At 55.2% G+C, this 16285-nt stretch overlaps 1 protein-coding gene across 1 annotated transcript in view; it reads left to right on the top strand.

The window, feature by feature from the left end:
• Positions 1-9046: 9046 nt before the first annotated feature.
• LOC138238273 (cytosolic sulfotransferase 3-like) overlaps positions 9047-16285 on the top strand; it is a 271472-nt gene continuing 264233 nt past the window's right edge. Inside the window, exon 1 of the mRNA XM_069188401.1 lies at positions 9047-10623. Within this exon, the coding sequence (XP_069044502.1) occupies positions 9162-10623 (1462 nt within the window). The 5' untranslated portion in view covers positions 9047-9161. The remainder of the gene's footprint in view (positions 10624-16285) is intronic.

The raw sequence follows: 16285 nt of genomic DNA, 5'->3' as shown, positions 1-16285 counted from the left end.
CTTCTTGCCCCTCTCTCTCCTCTCTCCATCTCTTTCCTCTCACCCCTCTCTATCTTCTCGTCCCTCTCTCTCCTCTCTCCTCTCTCCCCTCTCTATCTTCTCTCCCCTTTCTCCTCTCGCCCCTCTCTATCTTCTCAACCCTCTCTCTCCTGTCTCCTCTCTCTCTCCTCTCGCAACTCTCTCCTCTCACACGTCTCTATTTTCTCACCCCTCTCTCTCCACTTTCTCCTCTCTATCTTCTCTCCCCTCTCTCCCCTCTCTCTCCTTTCTCCCCTCTCTATCTTCTCACCCCTCTCTCTCCTCTCCCCTCTCTCTCCTCTCACCCCTCTCTATCTTCTCGCCCCTCTCTATATTCTCGTCCCTCTCTCCCCTCTCTCCCCTCAATCTCCTCTCTCCCCTCTCTATCTGTTTGCCCTTCTCAATCTTCTCACCCCTTTCTCTCCTCTTTCTCCTCTCTATCTTCTCTCCCCTCTCTCCCCTCTCTCTCCTCTCTCCCCTCTCTATCTTCTCGCCCTTCTCTATCTTCTCGCTCCTCTCTCTCCTCTCTCCCCTCTCTATCTTCTCGCCCTTCTCTATCTTCTTGCCCCTCTCTCTCCTCTCCCCTCTCTCCTCTCGCCCCTCTCTCTCCTCTCTCCATCTCTATCTTCTCTCCCCTATCTACTCGCCCCTCTCAACTTCTCACCCCTCTCAATCTTCTCTCCACTCTCTCTCCTCTCTACCCTCTCTCTCCTCTCTACACTCTCTCCCCTCTCTCATCTCTCTCTCCTCTCGCCCCTCAATCTTTTCACCCCTTTCTCTCCTCTCGCCCCTCTCTATCTTCTCTCCCCTCTCTCTCCTCTCTCTCCTCTCTATCTTTTCACCCCTCTCTCTCCTCTCGCCCCTCTCTCTCCTCTCTCCGCTCTCTATCTTCTCTCCCCTCTCTCCTCTCGCTCTTCTCTCTCCTCTCGCCCCTCTCTATCTTCTCTCCCCTCTCTCTCCTCTCTCTCCTCTCTATCTTCTCACCCCTCTCTCTCCTCTCGCCCCTCTCTCTCCTCTCTCCCCTCTCCCTCCTCTCACCCCTCTCTATCTTTTTGCCCATCTCTATCTTCTCTCCCCTCTCTCTCCTCTCTCTCCTCTCTATCTTCTCACCCCTCTCTCTCCTCTCGCCCCTCTCTATCTTCTCTCCCCTCTCTATCTTCTCTCCAATCCCTCTCCTCTCAACCCTCTCTCTCCTCTCTCCCCTCTCTCTCCTCTCTCCCCTCTCTATCTTCTCGTCCCTCTCAATTCCTCACCCCTCTCAATCGTCTCTCCCCTCTCTCTCCTCTCGCCATTCTCTATCTTCTCTCCCCTCTCTATCTACTCGCCCCTCTCTTTCCTCTCACCCCTCTCTATCTTCTCGTCCCTCTCTCTCCTCTCTCCTCTCTCCCCTCTCTATCTTCTCTGCCCTTTCTCCTCTCACCCCTCTCTATCTTCTCACCCCTCTCTCTCCTCTCTCCTCTCTCTCTCCTCACTTCCCTCTCTATCTTCTCACCCCTCTCTCTCCTCTCACCAGCTCTCTATCTTCTCACCCCTCTCTCCTCTCCCCTCTCTCCTCTCGCCCCTCTCTATCTTCTCGCCCCTCTCTCTCCTCTCTCCATCTCTATCTTCTCTCCCCTATCTACTCGCCCCTCTCATCTTCTCACCCCTCTCAATCTTCTCTCCACTCTCTCCTCTCTACCCTCTCTCTCCTCTCTACACTCTCTCTCCTCTCGCCCCTATCTATCTTCTCGCCCATCTCTATCTTTTCGTCCCTCTCTCTCTTCTCTCCTCTATCCCCTCTCTATCTTCTCGCCCCTCTCTATCTTTTCGCCCCACTCTATCTTCTCATCCCTCATCCCTCTCTCCTCTCTCCTCTCTCTCTCCTCTCACCCCTTTCTCTTTTCACCCCTCACTCTCCTCTCGCCTGTCTCTATCTTCTCTCCCTTCTCTCTCCTCTCTCTCCTCTCTATCTTCTCACCCCTCTCTCTCCTCTCGCACCTCTCTCTCCTCTCTCCCCTCTCATCTTCTCACCCCTCTCAATCCTCTCTCCCCTCTCTCTCCTCTCAACTCTCTCTCTCCTCTCTCCCCTCTCTCTTTTCTCGCCCCTCTCTATCTTCTCGCCCCTCTCATCTTCTCACCCCTCTCAATCTTCTCTCCACTCTCTCTCTTCTCTACACTCTCTCTCCTCTCTACCCTCTCTCTCCTCTCACCCCTCTCTATCTTCTCGCCCTTCTCTATCTTCTCGTCCCTCTCTCTCCTCTCTCCTCTCTCTCCTCTCTATCTTCTCGCCCCTCTCTATCTTCTCGTCCCTCATCCCTCTCTCTCCTCTCTCCTCTCTCCTCTCTCTCTCTTCTCGCCCCTCTCTATTTTCTCTCCCATTTCTATCTACTCGCCCCTCTCTTTCCTCTCACCCCTCTCTATCTTCTCGTCCCTCTCTCTCCTCTCTCCTCTCTCCCCTCTCTATCTTCTCTACCCTTTCTCCTCTCACCCCTCTCTATCTTCTCACCCCTCTCTCTCCTCTTTCTCCTCTCTATCTCTTTCTCCCCTCTCACCCCTATCTCTCCTTTCTCCTCTCTCTACTTTCTCCCCTCTCTATCTTCTCGCCCCTCTCTCCTCTCTCCCTTCTCTATCTTCTCACCCCTCTCTCTCCTCTCACCCCTCTCTATCTTCTCGCCCCTCTCTATATTCTCGTCCCTCTCTCTCATCTCTCCCCTCAATCACCTCTCTTTCCTCTCTCCCCTCTCTATCTTCTCGCCCTTCTCTCTCTTCTCTCCCCTCTCTCTCCTCTCACCCCTCTCTATCTTCTCACCCCTCTCTCTCCTCTTTCTCCTCTCTATCTCTTTCTCCCCTCTCACCCCTATCTCTCCTTTCTCCTCTCTCTACTTTCTCCCCTCTCTATCTTCTCGCCCCTCTCTCTCCTCTCTCCCCTCTCTATCTTCTCACCCCTCTCTCTCCTCTCACCCCTCTCTATCTTCTCGCCCCTCTCTATATTCTCGTCCCTCTCTCTCATCTCTCCCCTCAATCACCTCTCTTTCCTCTCTCCCCTCTCTATCTTCTCGCCCTTCTCTCTCTTCTCTCCCCTCTCTCTCCTCTCTCCCCTCTCTATCTTCTCGCCCCTCTCTATCTTTTCGCCCCACTCTATCTTCTCGTCCCTCATCCCTCTCTCCTCTCTCCTCTCTCTCTCCTCTCGCCCCTCTCGCTTTTCACCCCTCTCTCTCCTCTCGCCTGTCTCTATCTTCTCTCCCTTCTCTCTCCTCTCTCTCCTCTCTATCTTCTCACCCCTCTCTCTCCTCTCGCCCCTCTCTATCTTCTCTCCCCTCTCTCTCCTCTCAACCCTCTCTCTCCTCTCTCCCCTCTCTGTCCTCTCGCCCCTCTCTATCTTTTTGCCCATCTCTATCTTCTCACCCCTCTCTCTCCTCTTTCTCCTCTCTATCTTCTCTCCCCTCTCTCCTCCTCTCTCTCCTCTCTCTCCTCTCTATCTTCTCCCCCTTCTCTATCTTCTCGCCTCTCTCTCTCTTCTCTCTCCTCTCTCCCCTCTCATCTTCTGACCCCTCTCAATCGTCTCTCCCCTCTCTCTCCTCTCAACTCTCTCTCTCCTCTCTCCCCTCTCTCTCCTCTCTCCCCTCTCTATCTTCTCGCCCCTCTCATCTTCTCACCCCTCTCAATCTTCTCTCTACTCTCTCTCTTCTCTACACTCTAACTCCATTCTACCCTCTCTCTCCTTTCACCCCTCTCTATCTTCTCGCCCTTCTCTATCTTCTCGTCCCTCTCTCTCCTCTCTCCTCTCTCTCCTCTCTATCTTCTCGCCCCTCTCTATCTTCTCGTCCCTCATCCCTCTCTCTCCTCTCTCCTCTCTCTCTCTTCTCTCCCCTCTCTCCTCTCGCCCTTCTCTCTCCTCTCGCCCCTCACTATCTTCTCTCCCCTCTCTCTCCTTTCTCCCCTCTCTATCTTCTCACCCCTCTCTCTCCTCTCACCCCTCTCTATCTTCTCGCCCCTCTCTATATTCTCGTCCCTCTCTCTCATCTCTCCCCTCAATCACCTCTCTCTCCTCTCTCCCCTCTCTATCTTCTTGCCCTTCTCAGTCTTCTCACCCCTTTCTCTCCTCTTTTCCTCTCTATCTCCTCTCTCCTCTCTCCCCTCTCTATCTTCTCGCCCCTCTCTATCTTTTCGCCCCACTCTATCTTCTCGTCCCTCATCCCTCTCTCCTCTCTCCTCTCTCTCTCCTCTCGCCCCTCTCTCTTTTCACCCCTCTCTCTCCTCTCGCCTGTCTCTATCTTCTCTCCCCTCTCTCCTCTCGCTCTTCTCTCTCCTCTCGCCCCTCTCTATCTTCTCACCCTTCTCTCTCCTCTTTCTCCTCTCTATCTTCTCTCCCCTCTCTCCCCTCTCTCCCCTCTCTATCTTCTCGCCCCTCTCATCTTCTCACCCCTCTCAATCGTCTCTCCCCTCTCTCTCCTCTCAACTCTCTCTCTCCTCTCTCCCCTCTCTCCTCTCGTCCTTCTCTATCTTCTCTCCCCTCTCTATCTACTCGCCCCTCTCATCTTCTCACCCCTCTCAATCTTCTCTACACTCTCTCCTCTCTACCCTCTCTCTCCTCTCACCCCTCTCTATCTTCCCGCCCTTCTCTATCTTCTCGTCCCTCATCCCTCTCTCTCCTCTCTCCTCTCTCTCTCTTCTCGCCCCTCTCTCTTCTCACCCCTCTCTCTCCTCTCTCCGCTCTCTATCTTCTCTCCCCTCTCTTCTCTCGCCCCTCTCTATCTTCTCTCCCCTCTCTATCTTCTCTCCCCTCCCTCTCCTCTCAACCCTCTCTCTCCTCTCTCCCCTCTCTCTCCTCTCACCCCTCTCTATCTTTTTGCCCATCTCTATCTTCTCACCCCTCTCTCTCCTCTTTCTCCTCTCTATCATCTCGCCCCTCTCTATCTTCTCTCCCCTCTCTATCTACTCGCCCCTCTCTTTCCTCTCACCCCTCTCTATCTTCTCGTCCCTCTCTCTCCTCTCTCCTCTCTCCCCTCTCTATCTTCTCTGCCCTTTCTCCTCTCACCCCTCTCTATCTTCTCACCCCTCTCTCTCCTCTCTCCTCTCTCTCTCCTCTCTCCCCTCTCTATCTTCTCGCCCTTCTCTATCATCTCACCCCTCTCTCTCCTCTTTCTCCTCTCTATCTTCTCTCTCTTCTCTCCCCTCTCTCTCCTCTCGCCCCTCTCTATCTTCTCTCCCCTCTCATCTTCTCACCCCTCTCTATCTTCTCGCCCTTCTCTATCTTCTTGCCCCTCTCTCTCCTCACTTCCCTCTCTATCTTCTCACCCCTCTCACTCCTCTCACCAGCTATCTATCTTCTCACCCCTCTCTCTCCTCTCCCCTATCTACTCGCCCCTCTCAACTTCTCACCCCTCTCATCTTCTCTCCACTCTCTCTCCTCTCTACCCTCTCTCTCCTCTCTACACTCTCTCTCCTCTCGCCCCTCTCTATCTTCTCGCCCATCTCTATCTTTTCGTCCCTCTCTCTCTTCTCTCCTCTCTCCCCTCTCTATCTTCTCGCCCCTCTCTATCTTTTCGCCCAACTCTATCTTCTCGTCCCTCATCCCTCTCTCCTCTCTCCTCTCTCTCTCCTCTCGCCCCTCTCTCTTTTCACCCCTCTCTCTCCTCTCGCCTGTCTCTATCTTCTCTCCCTTCTCTCTCCTCTCTCCGCTCTCTATCTTCTCTCCCCTCTCTCCTCTCGCTCTTCTCTCTCCTCTCACCCCTCTGAATCTTCTCTCCCCTCTCTCTCTTCTTAACACTCTCTCTCCTCTCTACCCTCTCTCTCCTTTCACCCCTCTCTATCTTCTCGCCCTTCTCTATCTTCTCGTCCCTCTCTCTCCTCTCTCCTCTCTCTCCTCTCTATCTTCTCGCCCCTCTCTATCTTCTCGTCCCTCATCCCTCTCTCTCCTCTCTCCTCTCTCTCTCTTCTCGCCCCTCTCTCTTCTCACCCCTCTCTCTCCTCTCTCCGCTCTCTATCTTCTCTCCCTCTCTCCTCTCGCCCTTCTCTCTCCTCTCGCCCCTCTCTATCCTCTCTCCCCTCTATCCCCTCTCTCTCCTTTCTCCCCTCTCTATTTTCTCACCCCTCTCTCTCCTCTCACCCCTCTCTATCTTCTCGCCCCTCTCTATATTCTCGTCCCTCTCTCTCATCTCTCCCCTCAATCACCTCTCTCTCCTCTCTCCCCTCTCTATCTTCTTGCCCTTCTCAGTCTTCTCACCCCTTTCTCTCCTCTTTCTCCTCTCTATCTCCTCTCTCCTCTCTCCCCTCTCTATCTTCTCACCCCTCTCTATCTTTTCGCCCCACTCTATCTTCTCGTCCCTCATCCCTCTCTCCTCTCTCCTCTCTCTCTCCTCTCGCCCCTCTCTCTTTTCACCCCTCTCTCTCCTCTCGCCTGTCTCTATCTTCTCTCCCTTCTCTCTCCTCTTTCTCCTCTCTATCTTCTCATTCCTCTCTCCCCTCTCTCCTCTCGCTCTTCTCTCTCCCCTCGCCCCTCTCTATCTTTTTGCCCATCTCTATCTTCTCACCCCTCTCTCTCCTCTTTCTCCTCTCTATCTTCTCTCCCCTCTCTCCCCTCTCTCCCCTCTCTATCTTCTCGCCCCTCTCATCTTCTCACCCCTCTCAATCGTCTCTCCCCTCTCTCTCCTCTCAACTCTCTCTCTCCTCTCTCCCCTCTCTCTCCTCTCGTCCCTCTCTATCTTCTCGCCCCTCTCTATCTTCTCGCCGCTCTCTCTCCTCTCTCCATCTCTAACTTCTCTCCCCTCTCTATCTACTCGCCCCTCTCATCTTCTCACCCCTCTCAATCTTCTCTACACTCTCTCTCCTCTCTACCCTCTCTCTCCTCTCACCCCTCTCTATCTTCTCGCCCTTCTCTATCTTCTTGTCCCTCTCTCCCCTCTCTCCTCTCTCCCCTCTCTATCTTCTCGCCCCTCTCTATCTTCTCGTCCCTCATCCCTCTCTCTCCTCTCTCCTCTCTCTCTCTTCTCGCCCCTCTCTCTTCTCAGCCCTCTCTCTCCTCTCTCCGCTCTCTATCTTCTCTCCCCTCTCTTCTCTCGCCCTTCTCTCTCCTCTCGCCCCTCTCTATCTTCTCTCCCCTCTCTCTCCTCTCTCTCCTCTCTATCTTCTCACCCCTCTCTCTCCTCTCGCCCCTCTCTATCTTCTCTCCCTCTCTATCTTCTCTCCCCTCCCTCTCCTCTCAACCCTCTCTCTCCTCTCTCCCCTCTCTCTCCTCTCACCCCTCTCTATCTTTTTGCCCATCTCTATCTTCTCACCCCTCTCTCTCCTCTTTCTCCTCTCTATCATCTCTCCCCTCTCTCTCCTCTCTCCCCTCTCTATCTTCTCGTCCCTCTCAATTCCTCACCCCTCTCAATCGTCTCTCCCCTCTCTCTCCTCTTGCCCCTCTCTATCTTCTCTGCTCTCTCTATCTACTCGCCCCTCTCTTTCCTCTCACCCCTCTCTATCTTCTCGTCCCTCTCTCTCCTCTCTCCTCTCTCCCCTCTCTATCTTCTCTGCCCTTTCTCCTCTCACCCCTCTCTATCTTCTCACCCCTCTCTCTCCTCTCTCCTCTCTCTCTCCTCTCTCCCCTCTCTATCTTCTTGCCCTTCTCTATCTTCTCACCCCTCTCTCTCCTCTTTCTCCTCTCTATCTTCTCTCTCTTCTCTCCCCTCTCTCTCCTCTCGCCCCTCTCTATCTTCTCGCCCCTCTCTCTCCTCACTTCCCTCTCTATCTTCTCACCCCTCTTTCTCCTCTCACCAGCTCTCTATCTTCTCACCCCTCTCTCTCCTCTCCCCTATCTATTCGCCCCTCTCATCTTCTCACCCCTCTCAATCTTCTCTCCACTCTCTCTCCTCTCTACACTCTCTCTCCTCTCGCCCCTCTCTATCTTCTCGCCCATCTCTATCTTTTCGTCCCTCTCTCTCTTCTCTCCTCTCTCCCCTCTCTATCTTCTCTGCCCTTTCTCCTCTCACCCCTCTCTATCTTCTCACCCCTCTCTCTCCTCTCTCCTCTCTCTCTCCTCTCTCCCCTCTCTATCTTCTTGCCCTTCTCTATCTTCTCACCCCTCTCTCTCCTCTTTCTCCTCTCTATCTTCTCTCTCTTCTCTCCCCTCTCTCTCCTCTCGCCCCTCTCTATCTTCTCGCCCCTCTCTCTCCTCACTTCCCTCTCTATCTTCTCACCCCTCTTTCTCCTCTCACCAGCTCTCTATCTTCTCACCCCTCTCACTCCTCTCACCAGCTCTCTATCTTCTCACCCCTCTCTCTCCTCTCCCCTATCTATTCGCCCCTCTCATCTTCTCACCCCTCTCAATCTTCTCTCCACTCTCTCTCCTCTCTACACTCTCTCTCCTCTCGCCCCTCTCTATCTTCTCGCCCATCTCTATCTTTTCGTCCCTCTCTCTCTTCTCTCCTCTCTCCCCTTTCTATCTTCTCGCCCCTCTCTATCTTTTCGCCCCACTCTATCTTCTCGTCCCTCATCCCTCTCTCCTCTCTCCTCTCTCTCTCCTCTTGCCCCTTTCTCTTTTCACCCCTCTCTCTCCTCTCGCCTGTCTCTATCTTCTCTCCCTTCTCTCTCCTCTCTCTCCTCTCTATCTTCTCACCCCTCTCTCTCCTCTCACCAGCTCTCTATCTTCTTACCCCTCTCTCTCCTCTCCCCTCTCTCCTCTCGCCCCTCTCTATCTTCTCGCCCCTTTCTCTCCTCTCTCCATCTCTATCTTCTCTCCCCTATCTACTCGCCCCTCTCATCTTCTCACCCCTCTCAATCTTCTCTCCACTCTCTCTCCTCTCTACCCTCTCTCTCCTCTCTACACTCTCTCTCCTCTCGCCCATCTCTATCTTTTCGTCCCTCTCTCTCTTCTCTCCTCTCTCCCCTCTCTATCTTCTCGCCCCTCTCTATCTTTTCGCCCCACTCTATCTTCTCGTCCCTCATCCCTCTCTCCTCTCTCCTCTCTCTCTCCTCTCTCCCCTCTCTATCTTCTCACTCCTCTCTATCAGTGTCCAGTCAGTGTCTGTATTCACTTTTCTCTCTCTCTCTCTGTGTTTCTCGCGAGACTGAGTGAGTGAGTGGGCGGAGCTTCGGTGGGTTTGATCGTGTGGCGGTGTTTTCTTCACTGGGTTTGTGTTTTTCTGTCTTTTTTGGGGAAAAGCGGGGTTTATTTTCTCATCATGGCCGGTTCTGGAGGCTCTGATCCTCCAGACCTCTCCTTTGAGAAACTAACTCGTCGCCATGGTGTGAAAATCTCCCCTGCGGAGTTCTGTCCGCTTGAGAGGTGCGTTCTTGCGGTCGGGGAGGTCGTGGGCTGCAGGAACATCAGGTCCGCTTCCCGCATGAGTGGAGGTATAGTCATTTTCTTGCAGTCTACCGATTTGGCAAACACCCTGGTGGAGAAGGGAGTTGTCCTGGACGGCACCTTCACCCCGGTACTGCCTCTCGCGGCCCCGGCTCGAAAGATCACCCTCTCCAACGTGCCTCCGTTCATGAGGAACGAGCTGCTGGAGAGGGAACTGTCCCGATACGGACAGGTGGTCTCTCCGATCAGGAGGGTCCCTCTGGGCTGCAGGGCTCCGCAGCTGAAGCACGTCGTCTCTTTCCGGAGACAGGTCTACGTCATCCTAAAAAACCCCACGGAAGAGATCAATGTGGCCCTTAAATTTCGTATTGACAGCTGCGACTATGTTGTATTCGTGACTTCGGAATCGATGAAGTGCTTCAGGTGCGGGAGCGAGGGGCATGTGGTGAAGAACTGCCCGGAGGTGGAGGAAGAGACAGGCAGGGAGCCTCAGCCCCAGGGCGCACAGGAGGCTAGCCGACAGCGTCAGGCAGCGGGGAGCGGAGCAGCACAGGGAGGCAGCGGGGAGTCAGAGCCCACGGCCGGGGTGCAGGAGAGGAGATCGCTGGAGGGAGCAGGTGAGCCCGAGCCGGTGGCGTCCCAATCAGGAGAGCAGATAGTAAAGAGTGGACCACCGCAGCCCTCAGAAGAGCAGGGAGCCCCCCACACCGGAGAGCAAGAGATGAGCGCTGGCGGAGAGATGAGCGCTGCTCAGGAGAGTCAGGGAGAGAGAGAGCAGGTAGTGACACCGACAGGGGAAAACGCGTCTCAAGCGCCAGCGAAAATTGTAGACACGGTGTGGGGAGGAAATGAGTTATCATCTGAAAAAATAGATGATGGTTTTAAGACGCCGCGGAGAAAGCGCACGAAAAAATCTGTGCAGAGTGCGGTGCAGAAGAAGCGCAGCACAGAGAGCTCGGTGGAGGGCGGCTCTGTCGCCGGCCCGGGGGCCGCGAGTGACTCCGACACCGGGAGAGTGAGGACGCGCTGGAGTGTCCTCGCCGCCACCGCCGCCGCCGCCCGGAGCTCCTCGGAGTCCGGGAGCGACGACGAGGGCGGCTTCACCGACTCCTCTCTCGCCTCGGGCTCCTCGGCCCGGCGGAGCTGCAGAGGAGGCTACAGTTTCCAGAGCATTAGGGAGTTCTTAGAGAAGACTAAAGGTAAGAGGGGAACTGTGGTCGAGGACTTTTTTCCCGACACCGAGCTCTTTGTCCTCTCCGCGACGCGCCATCTGAAGAGGGGCTCGGGTGCGAATGACTTCAGCGATCAGGAGAGATGGCGCCTGAAGAGCCTTTTAGGTAAGATCAAGGCAGGACCGCGGAACGCACCTCAGCACGAATGAGTCCTGTCTCTCACGTCACATCACTATCCGTCTGCGTGCTACGTGTCTGTTCGTGTTTTATGTTTTTTCTTTTTTTCTTTTCCGCAAACATGGGCGACATTAGGATAGGGAGTTTGAACACCAATGGGTGCAGGAGGGCTTTGAAGCGAGCTGCGGTGTTGGAGATTATCAAAGAAAAGAACCTGCAGGTGACTTTCCTGCAGGAGACCCACACCGACAGCTCCAACATCGTCGCCTGGCAGCGGGAGTGGCAGGGGGACATCGTGTACAGTCACGGGTCCCCTGTGAGCGCGGGGGTCGCGGTGCTGTTCTCTGTGGGGTTCAAGCCCCTCTCTATCGCCGTCCAGGAGGTGGTGAAGGGTCGCCTGCTACTCGTGCGAGTAGTTATCGGAAAGAAAACCTTTGTTTTTATTAACGTTTACGCTCCCACCGACGGCGGGGAGAGGGTCACCCTCTTCAGGGAGCTTGAGACTGCACTGGCGACCTGCCAGCCTGAAGAGCTGGTCTTCCTGGGGGGTGATTTCAACTGCACAGAGAACAGCACACTGGACAGGAATCACGCAGAGCCACATGGCCCGTCGGCCAGGGAGTTGCGCAGGATCCTCGTCAAGTCTGACCTCACTGACATCTGGAGGAGATGTCATGGGGACACGAGGCAGTACACCTGGGCCCAGGTCAGGGGGAATACCCTCTCTCTGGCCAGGCTAGACCGACTTTACTGCCGTAAACATCATTACAGCATCGTCAAGCAGTGCTCCATCTGTCCAGTGGGCCTGTCGGACCACTGTCTCACTGTCTGCACAGTCGCTGTGCCATCAGTGAGGGCCCGCAGTGCCTACTGGCACTTTAATACCCAGCTGCTTGACGATGCTCACTTCTGCGACTGCCTCGTGTTCTTCTGGCAGCAGTGGAGGAGTCAGAAAGCCCACTTTGTCTCCCTGAGGCAGTGGTGGGATATTGGCAAGGTGCAGATTCGCCAGTTCTGCCAGCAGTACACTGGAAGTGTCACGAGAGGTATCCATGAGTCCATGAAGGCTCTGGAGAGAGACATTCTGGAGCTCCACCAGGCTCTGGAGTGTCGTGCAGACAGGAGGCTAATTGATGACCTCCAAACCCAAAAAGAATCACTCATTGGCCTTCTGGACACAAAAGTACAAGGAGCTCTAATAAATTCTAGGGTTCAGAGTGCATCACAGGTAGACGCCCCGACTCGCTATTTCTTCGGCCTAGAGAAGAAACCGGGCCAGAGCCGGCAGATCCACTGCCTGCGCTCGGAGACAGGGCAGGAGCTGCACGAGGCCGGGCAGATCCAGGAGAGGACCGTGCAGTTCTATAAAGCGCTCTTCTCCAGCGAGGCTAGTGAGGACTCGGTCCGCACACGCAGGTTCCTTGAAGACCTTCCACAGGTCCCCGAAGAGGAAAGGGCAGGGCTGGAGAGGCCTCTCTCCCTGGAGGAGCTCTCCACCGCACTCAGTGGCTTGAGCAATGGCAAGACCCCTGGTCTCGATGGCCTGTCAGCCGAATTCTATCGTGCCTTCTGGGCTGTGCTGGGTCCTGACCTGCTCGATGTATATTTGGAAAGTCTGGAGCAGGGGGATCTGCCACTGAGTTGCAGGAGAGCTATTGTCACCCTGCTGCCCAAGAAAGGGGACCTGTGTGACATTAAGAACTGGAGACCTGTTGCCCTGCTGTGTGTGGATTATAAAATCCTGTCCAAGGCTCTGGCCAACAGGCTGAAGGTGGTGCTGGGGTCTGTGGTGCACTCCGACCAATCGTACTGCGTGCCCGGAAGGTCAATCTTTGATAACATATTTCTGATTCGAGATGTTTTGGCCACCTCCAGACTATTGGGTTTAGACACTGGTCTCATTTCGTTAGACCAGGAAAAGGCCTTTGATAGGGTTGAACATCAGTATTTGTGGAGGACCATGAGGTCCTTCGGGTTCAGCCCTGTCTTTGTTGCCATGATTCAGGTGCTGTACAGTGACATCTTCAGTGTGCTAAAGGTCAACGGAGGGCTGAGTGCTCCGTTTCCAGTGCGGAGGGGAGTCAGGCAGGGCTGTGCACTCTCAGGAATGCTCTACTCCCTTGCCATCGAGCCTCTGCTACATCAGCTGCGCCGGGTCATCAAGGGGCTGTCCATCCCGGGCTGCCCTGACTCCACTGTCAAGATCTCGGCGTACGCTGATGACATCATGGTCGTGGTCAGTGGAGAACAGGATGTCAGGGCGCTACAGACAACTTTAAGTGATTTCCAGCGGCTATCATCAGCCAAAGTGAACTGGGCCAAGAGTAGCGCCCTACTCCTGGGGGAGTGGAGCGAGATGGGTCCCCCAGCCTTGCCAGAGAGGCTCAGCTGGACCAGAGGGGGACTCAAATACCTGGGGGTGCACCTGGGGGATGAGGCCAGCGTGAAAAAGAACTGGGAGGGGCTCCTTGAAAAAGTGAAAGGTCGTCTGGACCGCTGGCGCTGGCTGCTCCCCCAGATCTCCTACAGAGGCCGGGCTCTGATTGTCAACACCCTGGTGGCTTCGATGTTGTGGCATCGCTTGGTGTGTCTGGAGCCACCAGCCGGACTGGTCGAGGAGCTGCAGGCCACGCTCCTCGACTTCTTCTGGGACGGACTGCACTGGCTGCGGAGGGGCGTCCTCTATTTGCCCAGAGAGGACGGAGGGCAAGGACTTATCGACATCCGGAGCCGAGTGGACGCCTTTCGCCTGCAGGCAGTGCAGAAGCTGCTGTTCGGCCCGGCCTCGCTGTCCTGGAGGGAGCTGACCTTCACCCTGCTGCGTCGAGCAGGACACCTCGGGCTCGACTGTGTGCTCTTCCTAATGGACACCAGCAGGGTTGACCTGTCTCCACTGCCGCCTTTCCAGCGCAGTCTCCTGGAGGCCTGGCGGCATCTGCGCGTGCAGAGGGAAGAGGAGCGGCCCAGTCTATACTGGACACTCAGGGAACCATTAATACACAATCTACGAATGGACATAGAACCGGGCCGCTCCTTGGACTTTACCAGCAGACTGGTCCACGCCAACATTACACAGCTCCACCACCTGCTGGACGTGGATCAGGGCTGCTGGCGCAGCGTGGAGTGGGCGTGTGACGCGCTGGGACTACACTCGCGGCGGTGTGTAGACAGGTTTCTCAGTCAGCTTCGCTCTGCTCTGCCTCTCCAGGAGATGCTGCTGATCCAGGGTCTGTTTGAGGATCATCGCATTCCAACCACACAGCCTCCTTTCCCTGGTCTGCTAGTGTCTCCTGCGCTCAGTTCCGGACCGACGGGATCTCTCCTTGAGCCCCTTGCCTCAGAGGAGAGGTCTCTAGCTGGTGTTGGGGGGAAATGTCTGTACAGACTAGTCGTAACATCTAGGCACCAGGCCCAGCTGTCCGCGCTCCCTGACACCCCCTGGAGGGCTCGTCTGGGAGTGCCGGATGACGTCCGGCCTGCCTGGGGTAGCCTCTACAGATTTCCCCTCAACAAGAGGGCTGGTGATCTGCAGTGGAGGGTCCTGCACACCATCCTGGGGGTCAACTCGTTTGTGTCGGTTCTGGACCCGGCGGTGTCTGACGCCTGTCCCTTCTGCGCTCAGAGGGAGACGGTGTTCCACTGCTACAGCGCCTGCCCCCGCCTGTCGCCCATGTTTGCCGTACTGATCCGGCTCTTCACCAACCTTGGCCTGGCCTTCAACAATGTTATCTTCGTGTTTGGGGTAGGTCACACAAAAAAACGGAAAACTCAGACCCTCCTCGCTAATTTTTTGCTGGGCCAGGCCAAACTCACCATCTACAGGACTCGGAAAAATAAGATCTCTGGTTCCGGGTCTGTAGACTTGGTGAGGATGTTCGAAGGGTTGGTGAAGAGCAGGATATCGTTAGAATTTCTGTTTTACAAATCGCATAATGACCTCAGAACATTCGAAAAGTTTTGGTGTTTTGGAAATGTCCTGTGCAGGATCATAAATAATGAAAGAGTTTTATTCCAATTATGATTTTTATTTATTTTTATTATTTTTTTTTTCTTAATTCTTAAAATAGAGTTTTAAGACCCTTGATTAATACTTTTGTTTTTTTTCTGTCAAATAAAGTTTGATTGAACTCTCTCTCTGTGTTTCTCGCGAGACTGAGTGAGTGAGTGGGCGGAGCTTCGGTGGGTTTGATCGTGTGGCGGTGTTTTCTTCACTGGGTTTGTGTTTTTCTGTCTTTTTTTGGGGAAAAGCGGGGTTTATTTTCTCATCATGGCCGGTTCTGGAGGCTCTGATCCTCCAGACCTCTCTTTTGAGAAATTAACTCGTCGCCATGGTGTGAAAATCTCCCCTGCGGAGTTCTGTCCGCTTGAGAGGTGCGTTCTTGCGGTCGGGGAGGTCGTGGGCTGCAGGAACATCAGGTCCGCTTCCCGCATGAGTGGAGGTATAGTCATTTTCTTGCAGTCTACCGATTTGGCAAACACCCTGGTGGAGAAGGGAGTTGTCCTGGACGGCACCTTCACCCCAGTACTGCCTCTCGCGGCCCCGGCTCGAAAGATCACCCTCTCCAACGTGCCTCCGTTCATGAGGAACGAGCTGCTGGAGAGGGAACTGTCCCGATACGGACAGGTGGTCTCTCCGATCAGGAGGGTCCCTCTGGGCTGCAGGGCTCCGCAGCTGAAGCACGTCGTCTCTTTCCGGAGACAGGTCTACGTCATCCTAAAAAACCCCACGGAAGAGATCAATGTGGCCCTTAAATTTCGTATTGACAGCTGCGACTATGTTGTATTCGTGACTTCGGAATCGATGAAGTGCTTCAGGTGCGGGAGCGAGGGGCATGTGGTGAAGAACTGCCCGGAGGTGGAGGAAGAGACAGGCAGGGAGCCTCAGCCCCAGGGCGCACAGGAGGCTAGCCGACAGCGTCAGGCAGCGGGGAGCGGAGCAGCGCAGGGAGGCAGCGGGGAGTCAGAGCCCACGGCCGGGGTGCAGGAGAGGAGATCGCTGGAGGGAGCAGGTGAGCCCGAGCCGGTGGCGTCCCAATCAGGAGAGCAGATAGTAAAGAGTGGACCACCGCAGCCCTCAGAAGAGCAGGGAGCCCCCCACACCGGAGAGCAAGAGATGAGCGCTGGCGGAGAGATGAGCGCTGCTCAGGAGAGTCAGGGAGAGAGAGAGCAGGTAGTGACAACGACAGGGGAAAACGCGTCTCAAGCGCCAGCGAAAATTGCAGACACGGTGTGGGGAGGAAATGAGTTATCATCTGAAAAAATAGATGATGGTTTTAAGACGCCGCGGAGAAAGCGCACGAAAAAATCTGTGCAGAGTGCGGTGCAGAAGAAGCGCAGCACAGAGAGCTCGGTGGAGGGCGGCTCTGTCGCCGGCCCGGGGGCCGCGAGTGACTCCGACACCGGGAGAGTGAGGACGCGCTGGAGTGTCCTCGCCGCCACCGCCGCCGCCGCCCGGAGCTCCTCGGAGTCCGGGAGCGACGACGAGGGCGGCTTCACCGACTCCTCTCTCGCCTCGGGCTCCTCGGCCCGGCGGAGCTGCAGAGGAGGCTACAGTTTCCAGAGCATTAGGGAGTTCTTAGAGAAGACTAAAGGTAAGAGGGGAACTGTGGTCGAGGACTTTTTTCCCGACACCGAGCTCTTTGTCCTCTCC

This window comes from Lepisosteus oculatus, chromosome 4, assembly GCF_040954835.1.
Source record: "Lepisosteus oculatus isolate fLepOcu1 chromosome 4, fLepOcu1.hap2, whole genome shotgun sequence".
NCBI classification, from domain to species: domain Eukaryota; kingdom Metazoa; phylum Chordata; class Actinopteri; order Semionotiformes; family Lepisosteidae; genus Lepisosteus; species Lepisosteus oculatus.
This window is presented reverse-complemented; position numbering and strand designations above follow the sequence as displayed.